Here is a 22532-nt window from a genome sequence, read left to right on the forward strand (position 1 = left end):
CTTGCGATCAAAAGCTAGATTAATGATCTTCATGTTCACGTTCATAACGATCAGATTCGTCAATTGAGTTCGAGGAACCATAGGATTCATGTTAGGTGAAGACTTCCAGAAAGTCTCGAGTCAACTGTAGGTTAGTTACATTCCCGGCATGGGGCTTTGGTTCCGTCGGTCAAAGCAAGGACCGTATACCCCATACATAGTATGTATATATAGCAAGGTGATTGAGGGGGCAAATCATCTCCGCGATGGAATTCATTCCCACAAGTAAGGGAATAAATAGAAGAAGAACGAAAGAAGAGCGAAATCTTCCCCCCTTAACAGGAACCAAAAAAGAAAATTCAAAAAGGCTTAAAAGATGAATGCGGGGAATCCCCTCTACCGAGGCCGCAGTCAATGTAAACGCCTCTCAGGAAGAAGACTTGCATGTCGCCTCGTAAAGGGAGTATGGTATTGATCCTTTCTCATAACACTTGACGAAAATCATAGAATCGCTCCTGCAACGGTCTATTCCTAGAGTGCGAAAAGGAGAAAATCAGATAAGAAAAACAAAAAAGAAAAGAAAAGAAAAGAAAAGGGGAAAAAAGGCACCGAGGGAAAAGATATACTCCCCCGAAGCATATGCATGGAAATGGTGTGGAGAGCAAATCAAGTTCCCGAAGTGTCCCGAATTCCGCCGAGATTTTCGGGGAAGTCTGTGGTCGGTGAAACGGAACGAGTATAAGCACCCATCACTCGTTGTGGACTTTCTGTTTCAAAGCCATGTACGTAATATAGTCTGGGTATTGCGACCTGGGCGGGATTCCTTGCCTTGCCTGCCTTTCCTTTTTTATGCTTCAAGACTCTGGAAATACTTGAGGATCAATCGGGACTGTTTTCTGATTTCACGTGGAGTTGTCATAGATACATGGATTCGTATGAGGACACTGAAACACAAGTGCACAATGCCGTTTCTCATAATACAGCCCCAGTCAATACATTAGATTAATACATCTCGTGATTGATAATCATAGGAAAATGCTCAAAAAAACAAAAAAAAAACAAAGGAACGGCCAAAAAGGAGAGGATGCGCAATTCGCTATGCTGATGCTGTGAACGCCTTCGCTATGTCGCTATATTCATAAGGAATGAATGGATCGTGTCGTAAAAATCATATACTTCTTTCATCATCATCATAGAGGCTAAGCTGAATAGTCCTCTAGGAACCACTGGATTCATTTCCTTCGGCAGTGTCACCGTCCAACGCATGGTATGCCTGGCCTGGAGGTTGCTCGACCGGAGTGTACCGATACATCTGGGGCTGTTGGAATTGACTCCAACAACTGGCAGTATTGTTAGCGGACTAAATTCATGTAATTTTACGAAAAGTGACTAACCTTGGGGCTTGAAGGACGTATCGGGCCATTGCCTCCCTGAACCGACTCTTGTATTCCTTGGGACTGGTCACAGTAGGCCGATTCTTACCTCCACCAGCGAATCCACGGTCCTTGATCCATGATTCTAATTTCTTGTCCCACGTATAGGTACGAATGCAGTCAATGACGCCGACTACCAACTCCGACCGGCTCTCATCGATAGCAATCATGAGTGAATAATCCATGACATTTTGACGGCCCAGGAACAGAGTGTCGTTCCAAACACTTTGACTAAGAAGTTTTTTAGAGTGTTCTCGGGTGAAGAGTGGTGTCTCGTAGATGAAGTCCACCATGTTCTCATCAAGCAGGACCTCGTTGCGTTCTCCGGTGCTCTGTACCTTGCGATTCCTCATTGAGCCCTTGAGGTCGAAAATCCGCGTCGGAACGCGGTCGTAGAATAGGTTTTCCATTAACAAGAGAAACCAGTTAAACTCGGTGCCTGTGGCAGGATTCTTGATAATTACTTGGTAGAATCCGAACATCTTTGCGATTGCGGACGGTAACTCATGAAACAGTGCTTCAGACATGATCTGGAAATACGCTGGAGCAAACTTGAGGAAAGCCTGGGTCTCGATAGTCGACAGCGATTTCAGAACGAACCGATCGTCCAGCGTCTTCAAGAAAATGGATTTCGTTTTCCCCCCCTTGGAGTCCCATTTCGCACATCGGGATAGTGATTCTACAATACGCTCGGCAATTCCGCACTTCTTCCTCAAAGCATCGAACTGCTCGGCATAGAACACCTTGCAAAGCATTTTTGCCTGACCTTCCTGGAATTGATATTTGAGATGCGTCCCCGTAGATCTCAAAAGAGCATGTTCAACCCGTGCTTCATTCATAGCTTCTGGGCCTTCCCCAACATCCGTGTCTTTCTCATCGAGCTCCTCATAGCGTTTCTGGATGCTCGCCAGCTTCTCTTTATAATCGTGAGAGTCTAAAGCGAATGCAATGAGCGAGCTCGGTTCATCCTCGCGTACGATAATATCGCAATCTGCAAAGACATGGTCGGACATGGTCAGTGGATATTCAAGGGGAGTCCATCCACTGGCAGAACGCTCCGACCAGAAGTTCGTTAGGAGTTTCAGAAGCGTGCTCCTTTCATGTTTTGGGAACTCTTTCAGGTCGAGCTGTTCATCTTCCGGTGACATCTTGGGTAGTTCTTCATTCGAATCTGTAACTTGTAGCCCATTCACTGAAGAGTGATCCTCGTCGCTATGTACCTCCTCTGCTTCACCCTCTGATAGGATTTGATCTGTATTCTGAATGAGGCTGTCAGCTTCCACTGGCGTGGGTGACGGCTCTTGCGAAGTAAGATCTTTTCTTTGTTCTTCTTGAGACGTTTGTGCTGGGAGTGCTTCGCCGTCTTTGCTTGAGTCGTCTATGGAAGTCCGCGACGCGGACGAGAGGAGATCCTCCCCTTCTCCCGAAGGTTCTCGTTCTTCAACTGCCTCTCTAACATTTTTGTACACTTCCACAATTGGCTTTGAACTTGCAAGCGGAAATGCACGAGATTGTGAACGCTTGGCGGCTCGCTGAGCCCTTTCACGTTGTCGCTCCTTTTCGAATTCTCGGCTCAACTGCTCGAAGTGCTTGGCCAGAGAAGAAACACGCGTGTGACCCTTTCTTGTCGGTATCGAGCGAGGTATTAAAGATGGACCGGGCGTGAGTCTTCCGTTACGGAAGGCATTTAGACCGAACCGGTCTGATAGCTTCTTGTCTGGGCCCTTGAACCTCACTTCATAAGGAGGGGGGCTAGGGGCACCATCGCGACCACCAATTCTCCCAGGGGTGATTCTGAACCCTTTCAGGGGGTTACTGTCATACCCTGTTTCCTTCTGGAGCTGCGCTGGCTGTGATTGAGCACGGAACAGGGGTGGAGAAGTTGCCTTTGCATTGCGCCTAGTAATACCCTCGGCTGGCCGTGGAATTGCTGAACGGTGTTGATTTGGAGGAGAATTGGGAGAGTTCATCCGTTTTTCAGCATCATAGTTCCGATGGTTTAGTGCCTGGGGGTCTCCTTGCTCGGGAATGGTGACCTCCAGGGCGCCTTTGCTCGAATTGGCTTCTAATGGTGCTGATTCAGGCTTATCCACCGTGCTCGGAGCATTCACATCCACGAGTGTCTGTTCAAGTTGATTTGAAGGCAACGCCAAGTCCAGGTGCTGCACTTCTTTTTTCGCTATGGCTTCATCTGCAGGAGAAGATGACAGCCTTTCCTCTGGTGCAGGTGAGGGGCTGGGTGTATCAGTTTCTTCAACCTTCGCGGGGCCATTGTCTTGGCTCTCAGCTTTCTGTTCTTTACCTGAGTGTTCTTCAACGACAGATACTAGGACATTTTGCGTCTTCTCCGGAGACAAAGTCATGCGACGCATCGGACGTGGCTTTTCCGGCTCTTCAGTACTCTCGCTCTCAGGCTCCGTAGGGGTGGTCAGTGCTTCTTCAGTTGAGGTAAGAGAAGTAACAGATGCATCTTTGTCTAAAAATATTTTCTTCAACTGCAATGTTGCCAGTCTCCTAATATCCTTCTCGGAAGGAAAGAAGTTCTTTTCGAATTCTGCAAAGGCAGTATCCCACTCAACGACTTTCTCCTGAGCAAAACGTGCCACTTCGTTTAGAGGAGTAATCTCCCAATAACGGGAATTGATATACTTGTCTTGTAATTGTTTGATCAAAGCGGCATGATCGTCGTTAGCCTTTTTGGTTAGGGCTTCAACTTCTCTCTTGCAATCTTCTGCCAGCTTGGGAATGACACTATCAACATTAATGCCTTTCAAGCGTGCTTTGACAGAGAGCATGAACTTGTTCAGGCGTTGTTCAATCTTGAGGTAAATGTCATTCCTGAGCTTTAGATCGTTGTCCACTTTCCACGTAACCCGTGTCCTTGGAACGATAATCTCGAGAAGATTGATGGGGTCGTAGTGGATGCGTAAGGCAACATCTTTGAAGCCGAAGTAGCGGAGGTGGTCACGCTGCAAATCGTGCGGACAGACGCCAGCCCGAGCATGAAGATTCTTGCTCCAAAAGGAAAGTTCTAAATATTTTCCAAACGAATACTTCCACGTGCTTTCAGACATTGGGAAGACCTGGGTTTCATTCCCACATATTTTGCAGGCACTCCACATCAGAATTGTGTCCTGAAGGCCGCGGAGTTTCGAAGGATACGGTTGAATGAAAACGCTTATTTGGGCTTCTCCATGTACGTACTGACGGTGATGTTCAAACATCCGCTTCTCACAACCATTTACGTTGCAAGTAGCATTGGCATTGAGGCATATATCCTCAACATATTGGCCAAGCGCACAGTCGGGTTCAAACATTGCGTCATCACCGTGCTCGTTATAGTATTCCAAGGCAAGCAGATCCGGACCTGAGCAAGGAATTGACGATGTAGTGCAGACAAGACTAAAGAGAACGACAATATTCTGATGTGCATATGGGTCAAAAACGCCGGCTGCTCCAGCAATATAGGCTTCCCATTGACGTTTCTGAGTTTGATAATTGTGCAGGGCTCTGTCATACTCGGCGTCATGAGCCGCATGCAAAACCTCCTTTACTTTCGGGGAAGCGTCTTGAGGTGATTCGTGGACCATTTCAGGAGTTACAAGAACGAACTTTTGTGACCTAGTTTTCTCATCTAATGATGGGTCAAAGTCGAGGTTCTGGTCTCGTAGGCGTTTCAAGTAGGCTAGCCTCCGTTCCATTTCTCTTGCGCGTTTAAGCAGGTAAGGGGGCTCGAATTTGACGAACGGAGAGGCAGAGAGAATCTTTGCCTCACTATCATGCACGAAGTCCTGGTAGTACGTCGGCATGGGAACGTCATCAGGCACTTCTGTAACCTCACTGGCAACAGTGGACTTTTCTGCGATAGATCCATCATTCTTCTCATTCGAATCCTGCTGTTGGCTTGATGGAGGGGAACCTGATTTCTCTCCACACTTATTCGCTGTAGCTAAGACGCTTGGGCGTGCCGCATCAATCGCCCCCCTGTCGGCTTCGGTCTCGGATGACGCCGGCATCTGAGCAAACTCATCTCTCATTAGGCAAGTCTCCAACCTAAGGTTGTAAACGACGTAGGTCATGAATTCGGTAATCCGTTTCACCTTCGAGAGCACTTCACTATCACCACCACGAAGAACAATTGTACACCCGAGCTCTTTGCGGCAGCCGGACAAATACATGTATGTCTTCTTGCGTCCGTTGTAGACATATGTCTTGACATCGAAACTACCGCACTCGCTAGTCACAGGAGTGGTAACAAGTTTATCCATGGATGTGATTATCCTAGTCTGGGTGCATCGTGATACAGCTTCAAGAACAGAAGACTTGACATTATATGCCGTTGCAATTTTGGCTTTGTCCAGCAGCTCTAGAGCTAGCCCAGAGACATTCTTCTCGACCAGGAGCAGATTAGGTCGTAAAGCAGCTATTCTGCTTACTAAATTCTCGAGGAACTCACGCTCCTGGCGAATGACAGGCTCTAAGCTCATAAAATGTTGCTGATGACGAGCATATTCGAGTGGGAAAGCAATTATCAGTATCTTCGGCTGCGGGATGCATCTAGACATGCTTTTGAGGGCAAGGTTTTTTGTGAAAACTAAGCCAGATACATAGGAAGTATCCCCAGGTCGACCGCCCAAGATCTTTTTGAGTTTCACGTAATGACGAATATCCATATCGTCACCACCCTGAACGTCTGGATCAACCTCATCCGCTGCTTTCAGGAGTATGGGTAGCAGCGCAGTCTCCCAGCTCTGGACATGAGGTATCGAAGCATCTTTCAGAAGTTGACGGAGGAGCTTGCGAACATGTTGTAGGCTAGCCATATTCAATTCTACCGGCGGAGCACCAGCTCCTCTCATAGACGAGCTTCGCGTCATCTTGAATCCGCTAGAATTTACCCCAGTAGGGAATACGTGAGCAGCAGTTGGAGAGTCTTGTTGGTTGAAAACACTGTCTTTGGATGCCCTGGGCGAGGGCCGTTGGTGAACACTGCTCGCAACGCTAAGATTACGCCGGCGAGGACGAGGGAGGTTCACTGCTCTCGAGCTGCTGATGCTACCCTCATCTGGTTCGCGGCCGACATGGCTGTAGTTTGCAAAGCTCCTGTCCCCAAATGCAGACCTGCCTTTTTTCATGGCAGCGAGAAATCCTCCAAACGTTGTTCTTTCATTGTCACCACCGCTTTTAGACAATGACCCTTCTGATACGGCTGATAGCAGGCTTGGCTGCTCGTCGCCACTCGAAGCATCATCAGAGAGGTACTGTGCCAGATCTGGATCGATGATGTTGTCCTTGTGGAACGCAGGTAGTCGTGATTCAAGAGCAGTGTCCTCTACATGCCGCCTCTGGAAGGGGGCTCGATCATCATGATAAGGCTTGAAGTTTCGAATAAATTGCTGACGAGAGTGGTGGCGCTTATGGCCCATTGAATGAGTCCTCCCACTAAGCGATGACTTGAGCGATCTTGAGGATGTTGGCCTTGCTAATGGCCGATCTGGGCTGATCTCTAGGACAGCCGACCGGCGATTATGGCCTTCACCAGCACGTCTTGTTGCCGGGATGGCCATTGTTGGTGTTTTCATAACATGATCTATCGATTGCGAGACTATAGAGGATGTGTCATCGTCGTCGGCAGAGGGACGCGGGTAACCTCCCAAACCCAGATCGGAGACTCGAGGATTGACCACAACTGGGTTCTGTTCGCTATCTGAGAACTCTGAAGAATCATCATCATGTCCATTAATCATAGCCTCACACGGCTTGCAGACACGTATAGTGCCCGGTTGACCGAATCTGTCTCCAGGGATTAGAAGCGTGCATTTTGAGTCGAAAATTTGGCCGCAGGTCCGACAGTGATGTTTGCGTCGAAAAGTAGAGAAAGGTTCGCCGCAATGGAAGCAGTCTTTTGCATTCTCATCTCTCATCCAAAAATCTTTACTGAGCAGTTTACTCCGGAGTTGGGACATAACACCATCACCAGTCGCATGAGAACGCCAGCTACGGCCATCCTGACTGGGTCCGTAGTCAACCGTTGTGCCCAGCGGAGTAACAGCAGCAGAGCCATCGATATATCGCTTGGGGAGGCTTGAGAAGCCACATATCCCGGTAAGCGGCTCGAGCTTGGAGGAACGAGTCTTTCCTTGGGTTTATTCTTGACAAGTGCCTTTGAGGATTCTTTCGGCGGGCCTTCCCTCTCTACCACTGGCATATGTGTCGCAGCAGTAGATGGAGGCTGATTATCGGGAAACGAGTTGTCAGCATTACCGGGGAATTGAGAGGCATTACTCGCTGCAGAAACTGGAGCAGCAACAGATTTATCTGGGTTGAACGAAGCCCCCGAATTCGACCTGATTCTCTCCGTCCCATCATGTACTCCTTCGACTGAATGCCTCGCTTTTCGCACCGGACCAGGCATTGATGTATCTAATTCATGAGTGACTTGGCTATCTGATCTCTTAAAACTATCCGGGACCTGACTGTTCATTGTAGATGACCTGCTAACATCTGAAGTGCCCGAGCCTTCAAACGAGAAATGCTGGGCCTTCGCCTGCAAGACCGGGGAATATGATATTCGTTGGCTCCACCCTGAAGAGCTTATAGACGCAGTGAGAGGGCCATCTTCTTTGTCTGTGCTAACTGAATCGATCGATTGAAAGCTGTGAGAGGAGAGATTCACGGAGTTGTTGCTCGAGTTATGAGGTTCCTTGATAGCGTTGACATGAAGCTCAGTAACTGTCGGGTCTACAGCCACTGAATTGGTCGTGCTTTTGGGCAACGGCACAACAGGAGACTTCATCGCAGGCGAGGGTGAGACAGAGGCCTTGGAGGATATACTCGCAGTTTTCGACGAAAGCCTGGAGCCTTTTCCAGCCAGTAGGGAAGGAAAGCCATCTTGCGTAGATTGGTGAGTTACGGATGTTGGTGAGTGTAATTTTGAGCCCTGAGACGAACCCGGTTGGCACTGCTGAGAATCCGGTATGGAAGCTGTCGAGCCATGAGCAGATTTCGAGACGGAGCGCTCAGACGGAGGACTTCTTATTCCATGGTCCTCAGTGGAGGATCTGTCTAGCGATCTTCCCACGCCGCTTACAATGTCCCTGACCCCGCCCACGGAAGTTCGAAACCGACTATATAACCCACTCAAGCCTCCTTGTAGCTCGCCTGAGAAGCTTTTTTCTTCAGTCGCGGAAGTGGGAGCGGGTGGATTGGTAAAGTCGTTAAATGTGGTAAGAGAATCGGACTGGTAAGCTGCTGTATGAATTTGGTCTAGTGCAGCGTTTAGGCCCTTCCGTTCGGCGTGGGTTGATAAAGATGTCCGAGAGCCTCGTCGTCCTAGCGGAAGAAAGATAGACGATGCGGATGGACTTGACGTCCCTTGGGACTGCTGTGAAGCCATCAAGGCTTTGCCCGTATCTAGACGAATGAGAAATACGGGGCTTCGAAAGGCTAGATGTTGTAGGCAAATCACTCCTGGCTCACTAGAAGGTAAATAATCGCAAACGTCCGTCGCATCTACCTGTGGAAAAGCCTCGATCGCCTGTGAAGGGAACTAATTGGAGACTGTGTTGAGCGTATCCATGCATAGGAAGATTGGCTCCGCATCGTTTGGGATATACCGCAAACTTCAATCAGTTATAGTTCAAACGGATATATGAATATTTGCACGGACGCGTTTGAGGGTGAGATACAGATTGACCGATGCTTTTCTTTTCCATGCACAAGGCCCGCCAAAATGCCCGTGACATGCTGCCCAATGACGTGGTGGTGGTGGTGGTGGCGGAGCAGGGAGCTGTGGCTGGTGTGGTCCCTGGGCGGTGAGGCGCGTCTAAAACCGCGTCAAGTCCGAATGGAGGAAAGAACAAAAGACTGCTAGTATCCATGAGGTAACAGCGCCTTATATGTCGATTCACCCTTATGCTTTAAGAATGAATGGCACTTGGGATGGACGATGCAGTTCCCTGAACTATGATGTATATTATGGCCACTCTATCTAATCAACCTGTCTAAAAGAAAAGTCCCTCCCGCAATTTGACTGACAGTCATGCGTTATACCGGACTATTGTATACCAGACTATGACGCTTTCTATTCTGACGCGATTTCTGCTTTTACACAATGACTTCAATGAATGGGTGGGTTACGCCACTGGTTGAAGACCTTCTTTCCCGTTACATCAAGGGCCAGATGGACAGCTCGGAATTCGTGGACGATGGCAGTAATCTTCGTTTTGCCCGTCGCTCTCCACAGTGCACTATAGTTCTCAATGTAAGCTTCCAGTCATTGAAGGTATATTATATTCTAACCGCTTCATAATTGTTTTTAGTGGGAAGAAAGCGAGGGAAGAAATGTGGCAACATTAACCGACTTCAAAACTCAGATCGAAGCAGTGCTAGCAAAAGAATCTTTGGAGGCACTCAGAAAGGAGACAGGCGAACGTCCATTAAACAGAGACGTGACTCTAAATCATTTCGCCCAGCTACTTGACTATGAGATAGTGCTCGAATATGCCATATCTGCTCCGAAAATTCATTTATATGTTAGGAATCTTAGTATTGCGTGGCACAAGGGCAAGTACAAAGGCGCGCCACAAGGCAAATTAATTAAGAAGAGTGCAAAGATACGAGGCTTGATGAGGAAGGTTTTCGAAACCATCAAGTCTTGGGAGAGTCACCGAGCTGCGACTTCGCCAAAGGCGTATTCCTTGGATGACTTTCCAAAATCTCAAACTCACGTCTCTGAAAAGCATGCCTCGCAACAGTTCCTACAGTCCCAGGCCCAGACATCCTTCGTGGATTCGGGAGTACCGACCATGGTGCCCCCAATTCAAACTAAGCGCAGCTCGGCAATTTCGAATGCGCTACTTGGATACTTGGAATCTCATGCCAAGCCGGCCGACAGTAGTTTGCCAGATAATAGAGAGCATGAAACGGTTGCCATTCCAGCCAACGACGAATATCCCGACAGGACTGAGGTACGGGAAAATATCCCACAAGCTGCTAAAAGCTGCAATGATCTTTCTCATGTTGAAGGAGCTCAAGGGTCTCCGTTAGACTCTCGTTCTGAACTGATACGTCTTGCTCAGCATAATAGTCACACAGCTTCCCAGGAGCGATACGATGCAGGTCATAAGTTGCCAACCACGAAAATCGATGGGGGCACGATAAGTAAGATAGATGTACAACATGGACAGGATCATGAAAATCTCACTTCACCACGGTCATCACCAAAGCAAAAGCTACCTGAAATGAAGCACCCATCTGAGAATTCAAGCTCTAGCCACACAGACCCCTGGTACGGTATGACTGATATTAGAACTAGGGACATCATGATACCCAGAAATCAAGTTACATTACTTGAGCAGCACACTCGTCAATGGGTGCCACCCGATCATGGCGACTCCATCAAAGGCCATGTACCACCTGAAATTTTAGCCCAGTGGAATCAAATTGCGCTGCAGAGGAGGCATTTAAGTGAACGAGAAGGACTAGGGGGCTTCGAGTCCGAGCGGGCTGAGTCTCATGAAGTTTCACCAGATATCAACTGCCCTACAGCTCAAACGAATGCAGAGTCCGATGATGAACCGGTAACATCGGAATGGTCTGAGAGTTCTCCTGAACGTGTTTCCCGTCCTCGACTACTACCGTCAGACAGTAGCCCTGTGACGAGGGCGATAAAGATGCGTACCGGCGTACGTATTACAAGGCCGAGCAGCGCACGAGAAGAGAAGCAACCAACGGAAGTCAGTTCGACGCCAGTGTGCGAAAACCAGCGAGACAGCCGAGCTATTTCCGCAGTCCAAGAGGGCAATGATCTACACATGAAGAATTCGCTGTTTGAAAACAGTGTGAACGAGGAGCATATCTCTAAACCTGTGCATAACAATACCAGCGCTGCTGGACACAAAATCCAAGAGGAATCTGATGCGGAAAGTGAAGATTCAGTCATGGATACGTCCGTTCCTTGTCCACTTGGTGGGTCACAACAATCGAACTCTACCAACCAGTCGGAGCAAGGCATTGTCAGTTCCGGATCTTCACTTCCCGCACGAGGGCATGTTCAAGTTTTGGACACGCCTTTAGCTAATCTCAGACACCTACGTTCTACGAGGCTGGACAAGGATAAGGCCGGTCTGGAATCGCACCACATAGAACAGTCATCATCCCAGGTGGCCAAATCGTCGTCTCAATCACGCATCCTCAACACATACACGACCAACGGCAATGATACAGAAGGCACCCAGACTACGAATGTTTCAAGGATCGATGAAGCTGGTGAGACCAATGACAATGGCGTTCTCGGGACACAGATGAATACTAGTGACTGGTCGATGCCAGATGCAACTCCTAACTCCCACACTGCCCTTGTCTTCGACTCTTCCGCACCTGAAGAGCATGACTCAAATGCCCCTATACCTATGTCTACACTCGAATCTCTGGGTTCCTCTAAGCCATTTTCATCCCACGACGAAGTGCTCCCCTCAATGGAGTTCGAGGATAAAGGACCTGAGTTAGTGCCAAGTCAGGGTTTGCCATGTGACACACATGGGCATAGTAAAATATCATCTTTAAAGCGCCCTGCATCCAATATTGAGGTTGAAAAGGCACCTTATTCAAAAAGACATAAATTCACGCACGATGAGAGTATGGATGCAGGCATTGAAGGGGAAACCAGACCAGCTTCCGGTCTCGTTTCTCGTCGCCAGGATTATATTCGTCACTCTGCAGAACACTTGGAGGCGCAAAGGATACATGAGAAGTTTCGAAATGATTATCCAACCTATGTTGGAGACTTTCCACATTTCAGAAAGCTGTGTGCAATATTGCAAGCCGTGCGAGACAAAGGAAGCTTACAGCGGTCTTTCTTGTGGGACGATTTCGTTATCAAGCACTTGGAGGAATATCCGCACTACCTAGAGCAATGTCTTTCTTTGGAGACAAAATCGCTAGGCTACGAAGATTATTTCACATCACACTTTTCTAAACCAACTCATAAAAAACGAAGTCTTACTGCAGAAGGGATCAAAGCGGTTGCAGCACAAGATAACCCTCCAAGCCTCTCTGACGCGGCGGTGAGCCCATCACGCCTTCGAAATGGCGCAGACACTTCGTTTACTACTAGTCTTGTGGATAAATTTTCGAACTTCCACACGCACTCCTTTGGACCAGCAACCCAGAGTACCCAATCCGACACGGATGTTGATAGAATGTCATTCACCATGTCGTCACCCACTCAACATACGAAGAATAACGTGTGTTCCCCTGGCGACGGTCAACATACAGAGGTCGAAGAACATACTCGGGAGACCGCCGAAGAACGTTCAGAAGCCGAGGTACAGCAACCTGAGGTAGACGAACAGGCCTTGGGGGTTGATGAACAGTTACGCTTAGAGATGAATACTCAGCTCAGCACATTGAGAAACCTAGATGGTAACGAGTCCGTCGTCGCAGAAAGCGAAATCAATAGCGAGGAAGACGAGTTTATGGATGAAACACACGAAACAGCCAGTATTGAGCTAGGGGACGAAGAATCCCCCACAGCGCTTGAGGCTCCCCTTTCAGACAATGAATCAGAAGCAGCCAATGAAGCAGAGAGTCCCAACGAGAACTGGTTTCTCTCCCTCCGACATCTCTTCCCAACAAAGCCCAGCTGGTGCGACGACCCCGATACGCCCTTTAAAAAGTGGGCTCAAGCAGACCAGAATGTCTTCTCTCAACGCAAGTTCCGTCGCGACTGGGCACGCATCCCTACAGATGAAAAGGGAGTGATTCAGCTGCCGTGCTATTCCAACCCGTCAGAATAATGTTTGTTTTGAGCAGCGAGTCCTCTCTACCTGTCATTTCTCTGGTTCTCTGAACCACCGTGCCAAACTTTACCCTTCTCTTGTTGAAAAATGTATTATGTCAATACACCTTTTGTGTTTCACTTATGATGGACTTAATGTTTTAGATAATATCTTTGTTATCAGCGTTTGCTTCTCGATGGCTAATTCGGGTGCTATGAGTGATGCAGATTCACTGGAGGTGTTGAACTGACTGTATTTATATTCTACGTTCCATGTACCACCACGAACTGATATCGAACACTTACAATGAAAGCTATGACAGGTTGTAGCTGAGCAACTACCGAATACGCTTCCTATGTATGCAATCCGAGTTTATTAAGAGTGCAAAAGCACATTAGAGAACGATGTTTCCGAGATCTGGAGACATATTTCAAAACACTACTTCTCACAGCAAGGAATAATGTCAATGTAAAGTAGAAAGTAAATTGAAGGAGGGTATCTATGTCATTGACATCAATCTATATCCGCGGTAAAATTCCAGAACAAACGAAGAAAACAGGCGAGAATTATGTATCCACCCAGTCGAATAATAAAACACAGAAGTACAATACAAATCCCAAACGGCTCATGCTGCAACTTGGCATTATGTTCATAAATGAGGATCCTCGCTGAGGTGTTTCAATAAAAGCTCAAATCGGATCATCAGATTGTCATTGGTCGAATTGTATGACCATGTTATTTTTTTGTAAAAAAACAAGAATTTCCTTTGTTGACTTGTTTTGAAATATGATTCGCTCATGTATGGTTTCGCTTAGACATGGCGGAAGGGCTCATAGGCATTTGACCGGTTCTGAGTAGGAGGAGGGGGTGGTGGGTAGGAGGTATTGTAGGGAGAGGCTTGTTGGTTGCCCTGAGGGCCGAGAGGCTCATAGGTGTAAGGGGTCTTCTCGGCCGTGACACCGCGAGGAGTGTTCTTGTGGTTGTAGGGGGAGCGACCAGAGCAGCAGCAGGTGCTGAGCATCCAGAACAGAGCAGCTCCCAAGGAGAAGGCGACAGCCAACCAGGTGGTGACATAGATGTTCTTTCCCATGCTACCGTGCATACCATAGTCCTTCAGGTTCTCGTTGAAGGCACCGGTGACGGTGGCGAACATGGCCGTAGCAGTGACGGAGGCTGCGGCAGTGAAGAGGAAAGCAACACCAGAGATAAGCGTGGTGACGCAGCTACCCCAGCGACTGCAGATAGCGAAGACACCGACGACCAATTCGACAACCGTGGCGACGAAGGCGACGATATAGGCGATGAACATCCACTTGGAGACGTTCTTGTAGAGGTTCAAAGACTTGCGCAGGCCACTGGGAAGGCCATTCTCGACGCCGGTCTCCTCCAAGTTCCAGACCTCGATGGGGTTGAACCAGAACTCTCCCTTAGGCTTCGAGCACTCCGAAACTTCGAAATCGTTGTTGGTGACGTTTCCATCACAGTAGCCCCACAGACCAATGTTGTAAAAGTCCTTGAGGTCAAACTGCTTCTGGACCTGTTCCAAGGCCGCGGAGATATCTCCATCTGAAACGGTCACACCGGCATCGGAGAGAGCCTGAGATACGGTGCTTTTGCTCGATGCGGTTGTTGTCATGTTCTGCAGATCGGCCTAAAGATATTGTCAGTCGGCGTTGCCCGATCGCAACGAGACGGGCAACATGCTTACCCGGAAGAAGTAGAGGTCATTTAATGTGCTTGAGCCAGAATTTGTGCAGCCCAGCCCGACGATGATGAGGCATACCAACGAAGCGATGGTGAGTGCATACGGCGTGATGATACACAAAACCCGACCGCCTTTACCCATGATGACGGTGTGGATGATGTAGAAGTTGTTCTCTGTGTGAATCTGACTGGATGTCGGAAGTAGGGGAGATAGAGAGATAGATGAAAGAAACCGACCGTGAGTGAAGGACGGGTGGTTAAGAGGGTAAATTGAATGAACAGATAAAATAGGATGGCAGGGAGTTTGTCAGACGGGAGAGAATCGCGTTGTTTTTAAGATGGGCTGCCCGATGATCGTCAGTATCAATCAACTTTACTTTGCTGGGGAGGCGCAGGTTAGGTTTTCTTTTTCTTTTTCTTTTTTCTTTTTACAGATCATCGGACCAATCAGGGGATCGGGCGGAGGACTACGCCACGCTCTGTTTCTATAAATTCATGCCAGGTTTCCACCGCAACTCCGGGAGTGGGTTATTTACCATACGAGTCCAACGGGACCAGTCGTATGGCGCTAAACCGGATCGGGGGCACTCGAGCCTCGTGGCGGGGTCACCGCAGCCCTACCGCCACGTCATAAGTGGCTGGAGTCCTCCGACGCAGTACGCGTCGTCGTCTTAGCATTACGAGATTTCGTAGGTAGTCGTCGACGATCTTTTGTAAACGCAGACTATACCTACCTGGTACCCTATCTGCCGCTCGTAAGTCTTTAGAATCATCCTGAGACGAGAGAACCACAATCGGAATTAAAGTTGTCAAATTGAAACTGATCTGAGGCATGGTGGACCACAACACGGCCTCCTTAGTACTACTTACTACTCGCAGTATTAAAATAACCATCCTTCTAGACTACGTAGTGGAAGGCGCAGGCAGGCTTCCCTATTTCAAGCTTGGCAGCTTGACTCGTTCCAGACGACATACGGGAAACTGAGTAGTGCTACGGAGTACTACTACTGCTCTGTACTACTAGTAGTTACTAGTAGTAGTACTTGTACTCCGTACAGCTCAAAGACCGGCTGCCTTAAGGCAGCCAACGGATTACCAGATCCGGTTAAAGCAGAAAGAATCCCTTCCCGTTCCACTGGATCCAACAAAATTCTCCCACTGGATCAATCAGGCACCTCATTTCAGCCCTCAAGGTGAAATTTGGGCGGAGAATTAATTCCATCTTTGTGTGAATTACTAGTATTCATTCACGCCATTTTTCGACCAGTACTCCGTACCATCATGGTGATCGCGCAGTCAGTCAAAGGACCGGTCAGCAGCATCTGTAGGCATGCAATAGATGCATGCAAGGACCAAGCACTTGCGAGTTCAAGCTTACGGTTAACCTTTAGGCATCTCTTTAATTGAACGACACTGCCGACATAGTGGAGCGATTCCTGAGTCCCCTTGACAAAAAAAAATCCTCATTTTTATTCAAGGCTTGGCCACCAGGTTACTGTACAGGGTTAGACTAGTACCCATCCATGCGGACCGGGGGCTGTGCTTCTTGGTCCATGCCCTACGAATCGGTGGGTCATTCCATTCATGTCAGAAGGGTTCTCGAGTCTATCGATTGAACCGTCAACAACTTGATTTACGTGTACAGGCGTACTTTGCCGTCTTCTTTTGCCGACCGTGGTTGCATTTAGAACATCCTGCAATAGAACTATCCGCAATGTGCTCAGCACCGGAATGACAAAAATGACAACCTGAGACTATCTCACACTCTGTCCTTCGCAGTGTTCCTATCCCAGGTATGCTTGCAGGACGTCCAACATTCCCGTGAACGCAACTCCGCTTGGAGGCTCCAGATTGTACATATAATCTCCCCACCATGGGCCGGCCGCCCACCAAATCGCACCTTTCCACACGTCGGTGTTCTCAGCCAGATAATCCAGCATGCCCGTCACGGCGGTTTTGCACTGGTCGTTGTTTCCACCGGCGAACTCACCGATGATACCGACCTTGTTGTTGTCCTTGAGCCACTGAGTAGCGCTGGTGACGCGCTCCTGGCCGATCGTACCAGACACACAGGCCTCGGAGGTACCTGACCCATCCGAGTCCAAATACTGGTGCATCTGGTAGACAATCTTGTCTTGGGGATCCTCCAAGCTCTTCATATTGTCGTTCACATCGGTCCAGGTCCAGGCCCCGGTCCACGAGTTACCTTCAACGAAGATATATTGCTCCGTAGCGCCAGCCTCTCGGATCCCGTCGATGGCGGCTTGGTTGAGGTTCAGAACCAGTTCTTGGTCCATGTCATGGTATTCATTGTCTGCGAGTTGGTGTTAGGATCGATGTTATCCAACTCAATGCGATCATGGGGGAAAAATCGATTGGGCCGACTTACTGGTATCGAAGATGACCAAGGAGTTGCTCTTGAACTGTCCTGCCAGGTTCTTCCAGAATGTTTGGAAGTCAGATGCAGTGGAGATGATCTCGCCATTGCTGTCATGATCAAGTTAGACGGCATTCTCATGTTTAACCTTCCCTGGTACTCTGGTTCGTAGCCTTCGAGATACTCACAATCTGCCATAGTTATGGGGGTCCAAGATAGCATGGACACCCGCATCAGTGACAGCATTGACCACCTGTAAGTATCGTCAATACCTAAGATCTTTCCCTTGGCGGATGAGCAACTTACTGTTGTCAAGTTTGTCAGGTAGGCCTCATCGTATGCCCCCGTCATCGAGTCCGGAACCAACCTCTCCATCTTGAATTGGATACGGAATATATTCATCCCCTTATCAATCAGGGTGGTAATGGCCGAGACATCCGGGAAGATATAATCTGTACCCTGTAGCAATTACACTCAGTTGGTGAACAGACATCTCATTGCGTATGGTGATCATTTGCTCGAGGCCACATACCCATACACCAGGGAGGTTGTTCTCGCCAAATTCAGCTCCCGACTCATTGGCGCCAAACCCTGTATTGCTTGTTAGCACAGCTATTTCACACTACAATCTGGGGAAAGAAGATAACACGGGGCTAACGAGCATTGGAAAACCGAATCCCTCTTTTTCTGCTCCTTAGCCAGAGGAGCAGCAACCGCAGAGCCAGCTACGGCAGCAAAGAAAAGGTTATGGAATTTCATCGTAACGAGAGCTCGGAATGAAACAAACGAGAACAAAGGAGAAGAATATCGAAGGATCGACAACAGATCAACTGTTTGTGCAACAATCCTTCATGGCCGGGGAACTGACAATATTATATATACTAAAGTTTGAGAAGTCCCCTCAATCGGCCCCGGAAGAAGTTGATAATTCACTACATCTTTGCGCTGGGGCTTCTTCCTTTTACCATGGATAGCAGGAACTGATTCGTGGAATTCATGACTTGAAACATGCCGATCCGGAACGAACATACTGGATGTCGGGGTTTCGGCCCGTAGGGAACGCAAAGCCATTGACATCTCGGTTGTTGAGAAAACAGGACCCACGTTTAATCAATTATCTGAAGAGTGGAGTGACGAGAGCAGCGACTAGATCAGCCAACGCTCATCAGAATTATCCGGGGACAAAGTTGGAAATTATGTAGGGTTCCCTTTTGCCGTCTTGGCCCTTGGATGAAACGCCACGGAGATGAAATCTTCAGGTACGCGTGACAGCGATCGACAGCCTAAGAAAGCCGATTAGTTGGATTGAGCAGATGGGGAGATGCAATAGTAACTCCAAGTCCGTGCCTTTCTGGGTATGGTCTCTTCGGGCTTGCTTGCATATTTCTAGTTATTCGTGTCCTTCGTAGCATTTAATGTCATATGCATCGTGATGATGATGCTTCCGACTTGAAACCAAAATATGCAAGGATCTATCGTATGATAGTCTAAGTCATACACGTGTAAGTGCTGTGACTCTCAATTAAACCAGATTATCAAGGTCTTGTCTCAATGCTCAGTCGAAAAGGGGATACCACTCTACGTAGCGATCCAGCGATAGACGCTCTTTCATTTACACATCCAATCAAAACTACTAAGCTTATGGTACAGTGGGCATCCCCTGAGCTACCATGCCCCCAGAGGTTGCAGGACCTCCTTCATATCCTCCGCTTGGAGCTGCTGATATTTAGCAGAAGGATGGTAGTCATTCCACCAGATACAGGAGGAACCGTCGTCATTGATGCAAGTAGCATCCGGGAAACCGTAGTCTGTGGGGCTATCAAGGATCTTTGTCATGAAAGACCAAGAATCGTAGAATGCGACAGTAACCTTTAGCAACAGGCCCAGGTTAGTCTTCATATGCTCCTAACACACCGTGACTATACTTACGTCTGTATGGTTGGTTTTGAACTCCTCCACCATTGACTCAAGATTCTTATTATAAACGGCCAAATAAGCCGCATGCTGCTCAACAGTGGCCTCGCCCTGATCAATGAACATGGGGCTTCGGCTCGTAGGAGGCACATTGAGGAAAAGGAATTTGCGACCTCCAGCACTGTAGATTCGCTCCACTAGAGAAGCAAGCCGTGCGATCAACGTCGGTGTGAATGTGTCGGCATCGGTGTTATAGAATGCATTGCCGATGCTAAGCTCAACAATGAGTACTGGGCTTGTTTTCGAAAGGGGTCACTTGAACACGGGACATACTCATTGATTCCAATCCAGAACCCGAAAACGGAATTCTCCGCCGACCAAGGCGCAGAAGCCGGCTTGTTGCTGTAGGTTTCATCGAAGATATCGACCTGGGAAGCAAGGTCCACGTCTGTGGATCCTTGAACAAGCGAATTATCAATGCTCGCACCGCCCACTGCCAGATTATAGGAGAGGACAAGGGACGCATTCTCCGCCGTTGTCAGATATCCAACCCAGTTCTCACCCCCGGTGGTGGTGCCAGTTCCTGGCCTTGCGTCAATATGTGGATGGTACCATCGGGGTACTCTTCAACACTCACCCAAGGCGGGGTTTCCCATGGGATTCGAAGGAGAGGGCTGTTCTCCAGTGGTGCTGAAACCGGTCTGCGTGTATGAATTGCCACTTACGTAAAGTTAGTGGTCTAGAATAGCCGTGAGGAGATTCTCCATACAATGTAAAGAAGTAAGTGCTTGTAGTGTTTACAGCTCTCGGCCACGGCCGCGCAGCAACCGTGGAAATGGCGCTTGCCATGAGCCAGGAGGTGAAAAACTTCATGGCGGAGATACGGTTAGTATGGTAAAGAGATACTATTCGCAAAGATCCCTAGTTGATTGGAAACAGCGGTTTTTCTTGCCGGACTGTAGGGTTTCCGTCCACGCTTTTATAGACATGCATACTCCCGGTCCAGCAAACCTAACTGATACACCCCACTGAGAACGTCACAGGGGTGCTCGATCAATAATAACTAAGGAATACATGTTTGAAGAGAGTTAGTCATTATCCATTCAGCACTACCAGGTGGAGTCCATCGGCGACTGAGACCTGCTCAGGCCCAAAGCTCCATTTACCCGGAACGTCTCTCTGGAGGTTTGGTCTTGGTTGGTGCCGGAAATAATTTCGCCGAGACGCAGCGCGTTGAAGAAAACTGTTTTCTTTACCCGGGGGGAATAGGGAGTGAAGATCGCAATTCTTGGATGCAGTTGCCAGACGTTGTTTCAACTGCCGGTGGGGTTCGGAGTCTTCGGACCCTATGCCGTTTTGGTCACGGCATATCAATCTTCATCCACCAAGATAAACGTGTTGGCTGCAGAGGTATAGCGGTGGTTCGCTGTCCATTTTTTTTTAATATGTCTTGCGTGCGGGGAAAAGGCTATTACTTTCAAGAATAGGACGATATAGGTAATATCCATCAGTTGGATGTGATTGAATTGAAAGAGCTAGCTAACTTGGTAGTAGGTACATACATAGCCCCAGAATCAGTACAAGACATAATCGAGATCCACAAAACGCAGTCACAAAAGCTTGCGCCAGGAATTAGAGTAGTAGTCACTCGCACCAAGGTGCCGCATATCGGATGTTCTTTGTGGAGGCTCTGTGTAGAACTGCCATCTCCAGTATAACTCCCGGTCCAATTGCCAACGCTATGACTTTGTCTCTTCCGTTTGCGTTATGCTCACTGCCAGTTCCCTGGTGCCTCATATAATCGAGTATGTTGAGAACAGCAGAGGAAATCGTACTGCCCCTGGACCTGTAGACGGCGTGGCTATGGGACAGATTGGACTTCCTGAGATTCAATGCTCCTTGAGCAAACTGCAAGGAAGAACGTCCTGGGAAATCTGAAGCCCAATTGTACGAGTTCGGCAAGTCATGAGTGGGGTCAGAGCGAAGGCTGGGAACTGAGTTGATGAGTGCCGTGAAATTGGAAAATAACTCAGAAGAGACGAGTCTGGGGATAAAAGCCGAAATACTCGGTTTAAACCCTTGCAGATGAGAATTTCATTAGGCAAACCGCGAGATTCAGAAAATAGAATATACGTCATTGGAGAGACTGGGTATTGCAGCCGAGGAACAGATGTACTCACCGAGAGGCTCAACGTTAAGCTCACTGTAACCCTCAGACTCATTGATTATCACGCTTCGAAACCCGAGTAAATTCCAGATGGGGGCTCTTTCAAGTACTTTGGTGCCTATCCAGTTGGTGAGCACTAACGCAGACGCACCGTCGCTGAATCGGCCCAGTCCAAATCCCACCTCCTGGTCCACGTTGATACAGTGGAGCTCTGCACGGGCAAAGAGTGTCGGCAAGTCGCACGAAACAACAAGAGCCCGCGCTGGCAGCCCCTGAAGAGCCGCCCCTGCGAGAAGATCATGGGCAATGCGCAAAGCTGAAACTCCCCCGGCGCAGCCGAGGCCATGCAACAGAGTGCGGTGGACTGTGGGACGGAGGCCAAGTGTACTACATAAGGTGATGTCAAACCCCGGGTTTGCAGTGTTAGTACATGTCACAGCTATGATATGACTTATGTCCTGCATGGAACCGCCCCATTCTGCAATGGCACTCTTTGCAGCACGAGAAACTAGTGAAATGGCGTGTTCCTTGAAGAGAGCATCGGTATCTGCGATGGAGGGTAACGCCTGCTGGAACCATATTGGATCATCCAGAGGAAGGACACTACACAAATGTCTAATACCAGATCCTTCGATGAGATCCATTGTCTTCGATACCCTAGGTAGCAAATTAGCCAGCGAGCACAGAAAGGAGAGGGTGACCATATATTAGCCTTACGCAGGAGAATGATGACAATGACGAGATAAGAGTTCCTGGAGGAAACCTCGCTGAAGGAGCGTGGAACCATATTGTGTTGCCATTCCCACCACAGAGATGGTAGGGTTTGAGAGTCCATCTTGTCTGAATACCTGGCGGCATGCTTGTTTACATACACGCCAACGTGTGATGAGCGCCATGTGTACCGCATGGTATCTCTCCTTCACACTGAGGAACTGCATCTTGATCTGAACTGGATCACAATGTGGTTAGGAGTGAGCTGAGTTTGGGAGGGAGTTCAGCACACGCTTGCAGGTCTGTGATTCTATCGCTGCGGCGACATGAATGTGTTCTCGGCATGCTCACCCTGGTTATCACCTACACTCACAAGACAGCTTTTGCTTATACACTGATGTTATCCTAGGATAGTAGGATACTTGGTTAGGAGAACTGCCTTAATATTGAAACTCTATATTCTCTGT

The 22532-nt window shown here is 48.4% G+C and overlaps 6 protein-coding genes across 6 annotated transcripts; 1 reads left to right on the forward strand and 5 right to left on the reverse strand.

Moving 5' to 3' along the window:
* Window positions 1–1195: 1195 nt before the first annotated feature.
* ABOM_010991 (1-phosphatidylinositol-3-phosphate 5-kinase FAB1) lies at window positions 1196–8808 on the reverse strand (the record flags this gene model as incomplete). Its single annotated transcript, XM_022538119.1, has 3 exons — window positions 1196–1319; window positions 1374–7546; window positions 7612–8808. The coding sequence occupies 3 exons, from the start codon at window positions 8806–8808 to the stop codon at window positions 1196–1198; spliced, it is 7494 nt and encodes a 2497-aa protein (XP_022384195.1).
* Window positions 8809–9525: 717 nt separating this feature from the next.
* On the forward strand, window positions 9526–13210 carry ABOM_010992 (uncharacterized protein; the record flags this gene model as incomplete). Its single annotated transcript, XM_022538120.1, has 2 exons — window positions 9526–9675; window positions 9734–13210. The coding sequence occupies 2 exons, from the start codon at window positions 9526–9528 to the stop codon at window positions 13208–13210; spliced, it is 3627 nt and encodes a 1208-aa protein (XP_022384196.1).
* Window positions 13211–14003: 793 nt separating this feature from the next.
* ABOM_010993 (SUR7/PalI family protein) lies at window positions 14004–15038 on the reverse strand (the record flags this gene model as incomplete). The annotated part of the gene is made up of 2 exons (XM_022538121.1): window positions 14004–14843; window positions 14901–15038. The coding sequence occupies 2 exons, from the start codon at window positions 15036–15038 to the stop codon at window positions 14004–14006; spliced, it is 978 nt and encodes a 325-aa protein (XP_022384197.1).
* A 1642-nt stretch (window positions 15039–16680) lies between these two features.
* On the reverse strand, window positions 16681–18032 carry ABOM_010994 (glycoside hydrolase family 5 protein; the record flags this gene model as incomplete). Its single annotated transcript, XM_022538122.1, has 6 exons — window positions 16681–17210; window positions 17286–17383; window positions 17462–17526; window positions 17580–17732; window positions 17806–17864; window positions 17921–18032. The coding sequence occupies 6 exons, from the start codon at window positions 18030–18032 to the stop codon at window positions 16681–16683; spliced, it is 1017 nt and encodes a 338-aa protein (XP_022384190.1).
* Window positions 18033–18938: 906 nt separating this feature from the next.
* On the reverse strand, window positions 18939–20060 carry ABOM_010995 (putative cellulose-binding GDSL lipase/acylhydrolase; the record flags this gene model as incomplete). The annotated part of the gene is made up of 5 exons (XM_022538123.1): window positions 18939–19142; window positions 19203–19458; window positions 19521–19770; window positions 19825–19907; window positions 19957–20060. 5 exons carry the CDS (start codon window positions 20058–20060, stop codon window positions 18939–18941), a joined length of 897 nt encoding a protein of 298 aa, XP_022384191.1.
* A 771-nt stretch (window positions 20061–20831) lies between these two features.
* ABOM_010996 (uncharacterized protein) lies at window positions 20832–22292 on the reverse strand (the record flags this gene model as incomplete). The annotated part of the gene is made up of 3 exons (XM_022538124.1): window positions 20832–21265; window positions 21368–22011; window positions 22072–22292. The coding sequence occupies 3 exons, from the start codon at window positions 22290–22292 to the stop codon at window positions 20832–20834; spliced, it is 1299 nt and encodes a 432-aa protein (XP_022384192.1).
* Window positions 22293–22532: the final 240 nt, after the last annotated feature.

The sequence above is a fragment of the Aspergillus bombycis genome, assembly GCF_001792695.1.
Source record: "Aspergillus bombycis strain NRRL26010 chromosome Unknown contig00142, whole genome shotgun sequence".
In the NCBI taxonomy this organism is placed as follows: domain Eukaryota; kingdom Fungi; phylum Ascomycota; class Eurotiomycetes; order Eurotiales; family Aspergillaceae; genus Aspergillus; species Aspergillus bombycis.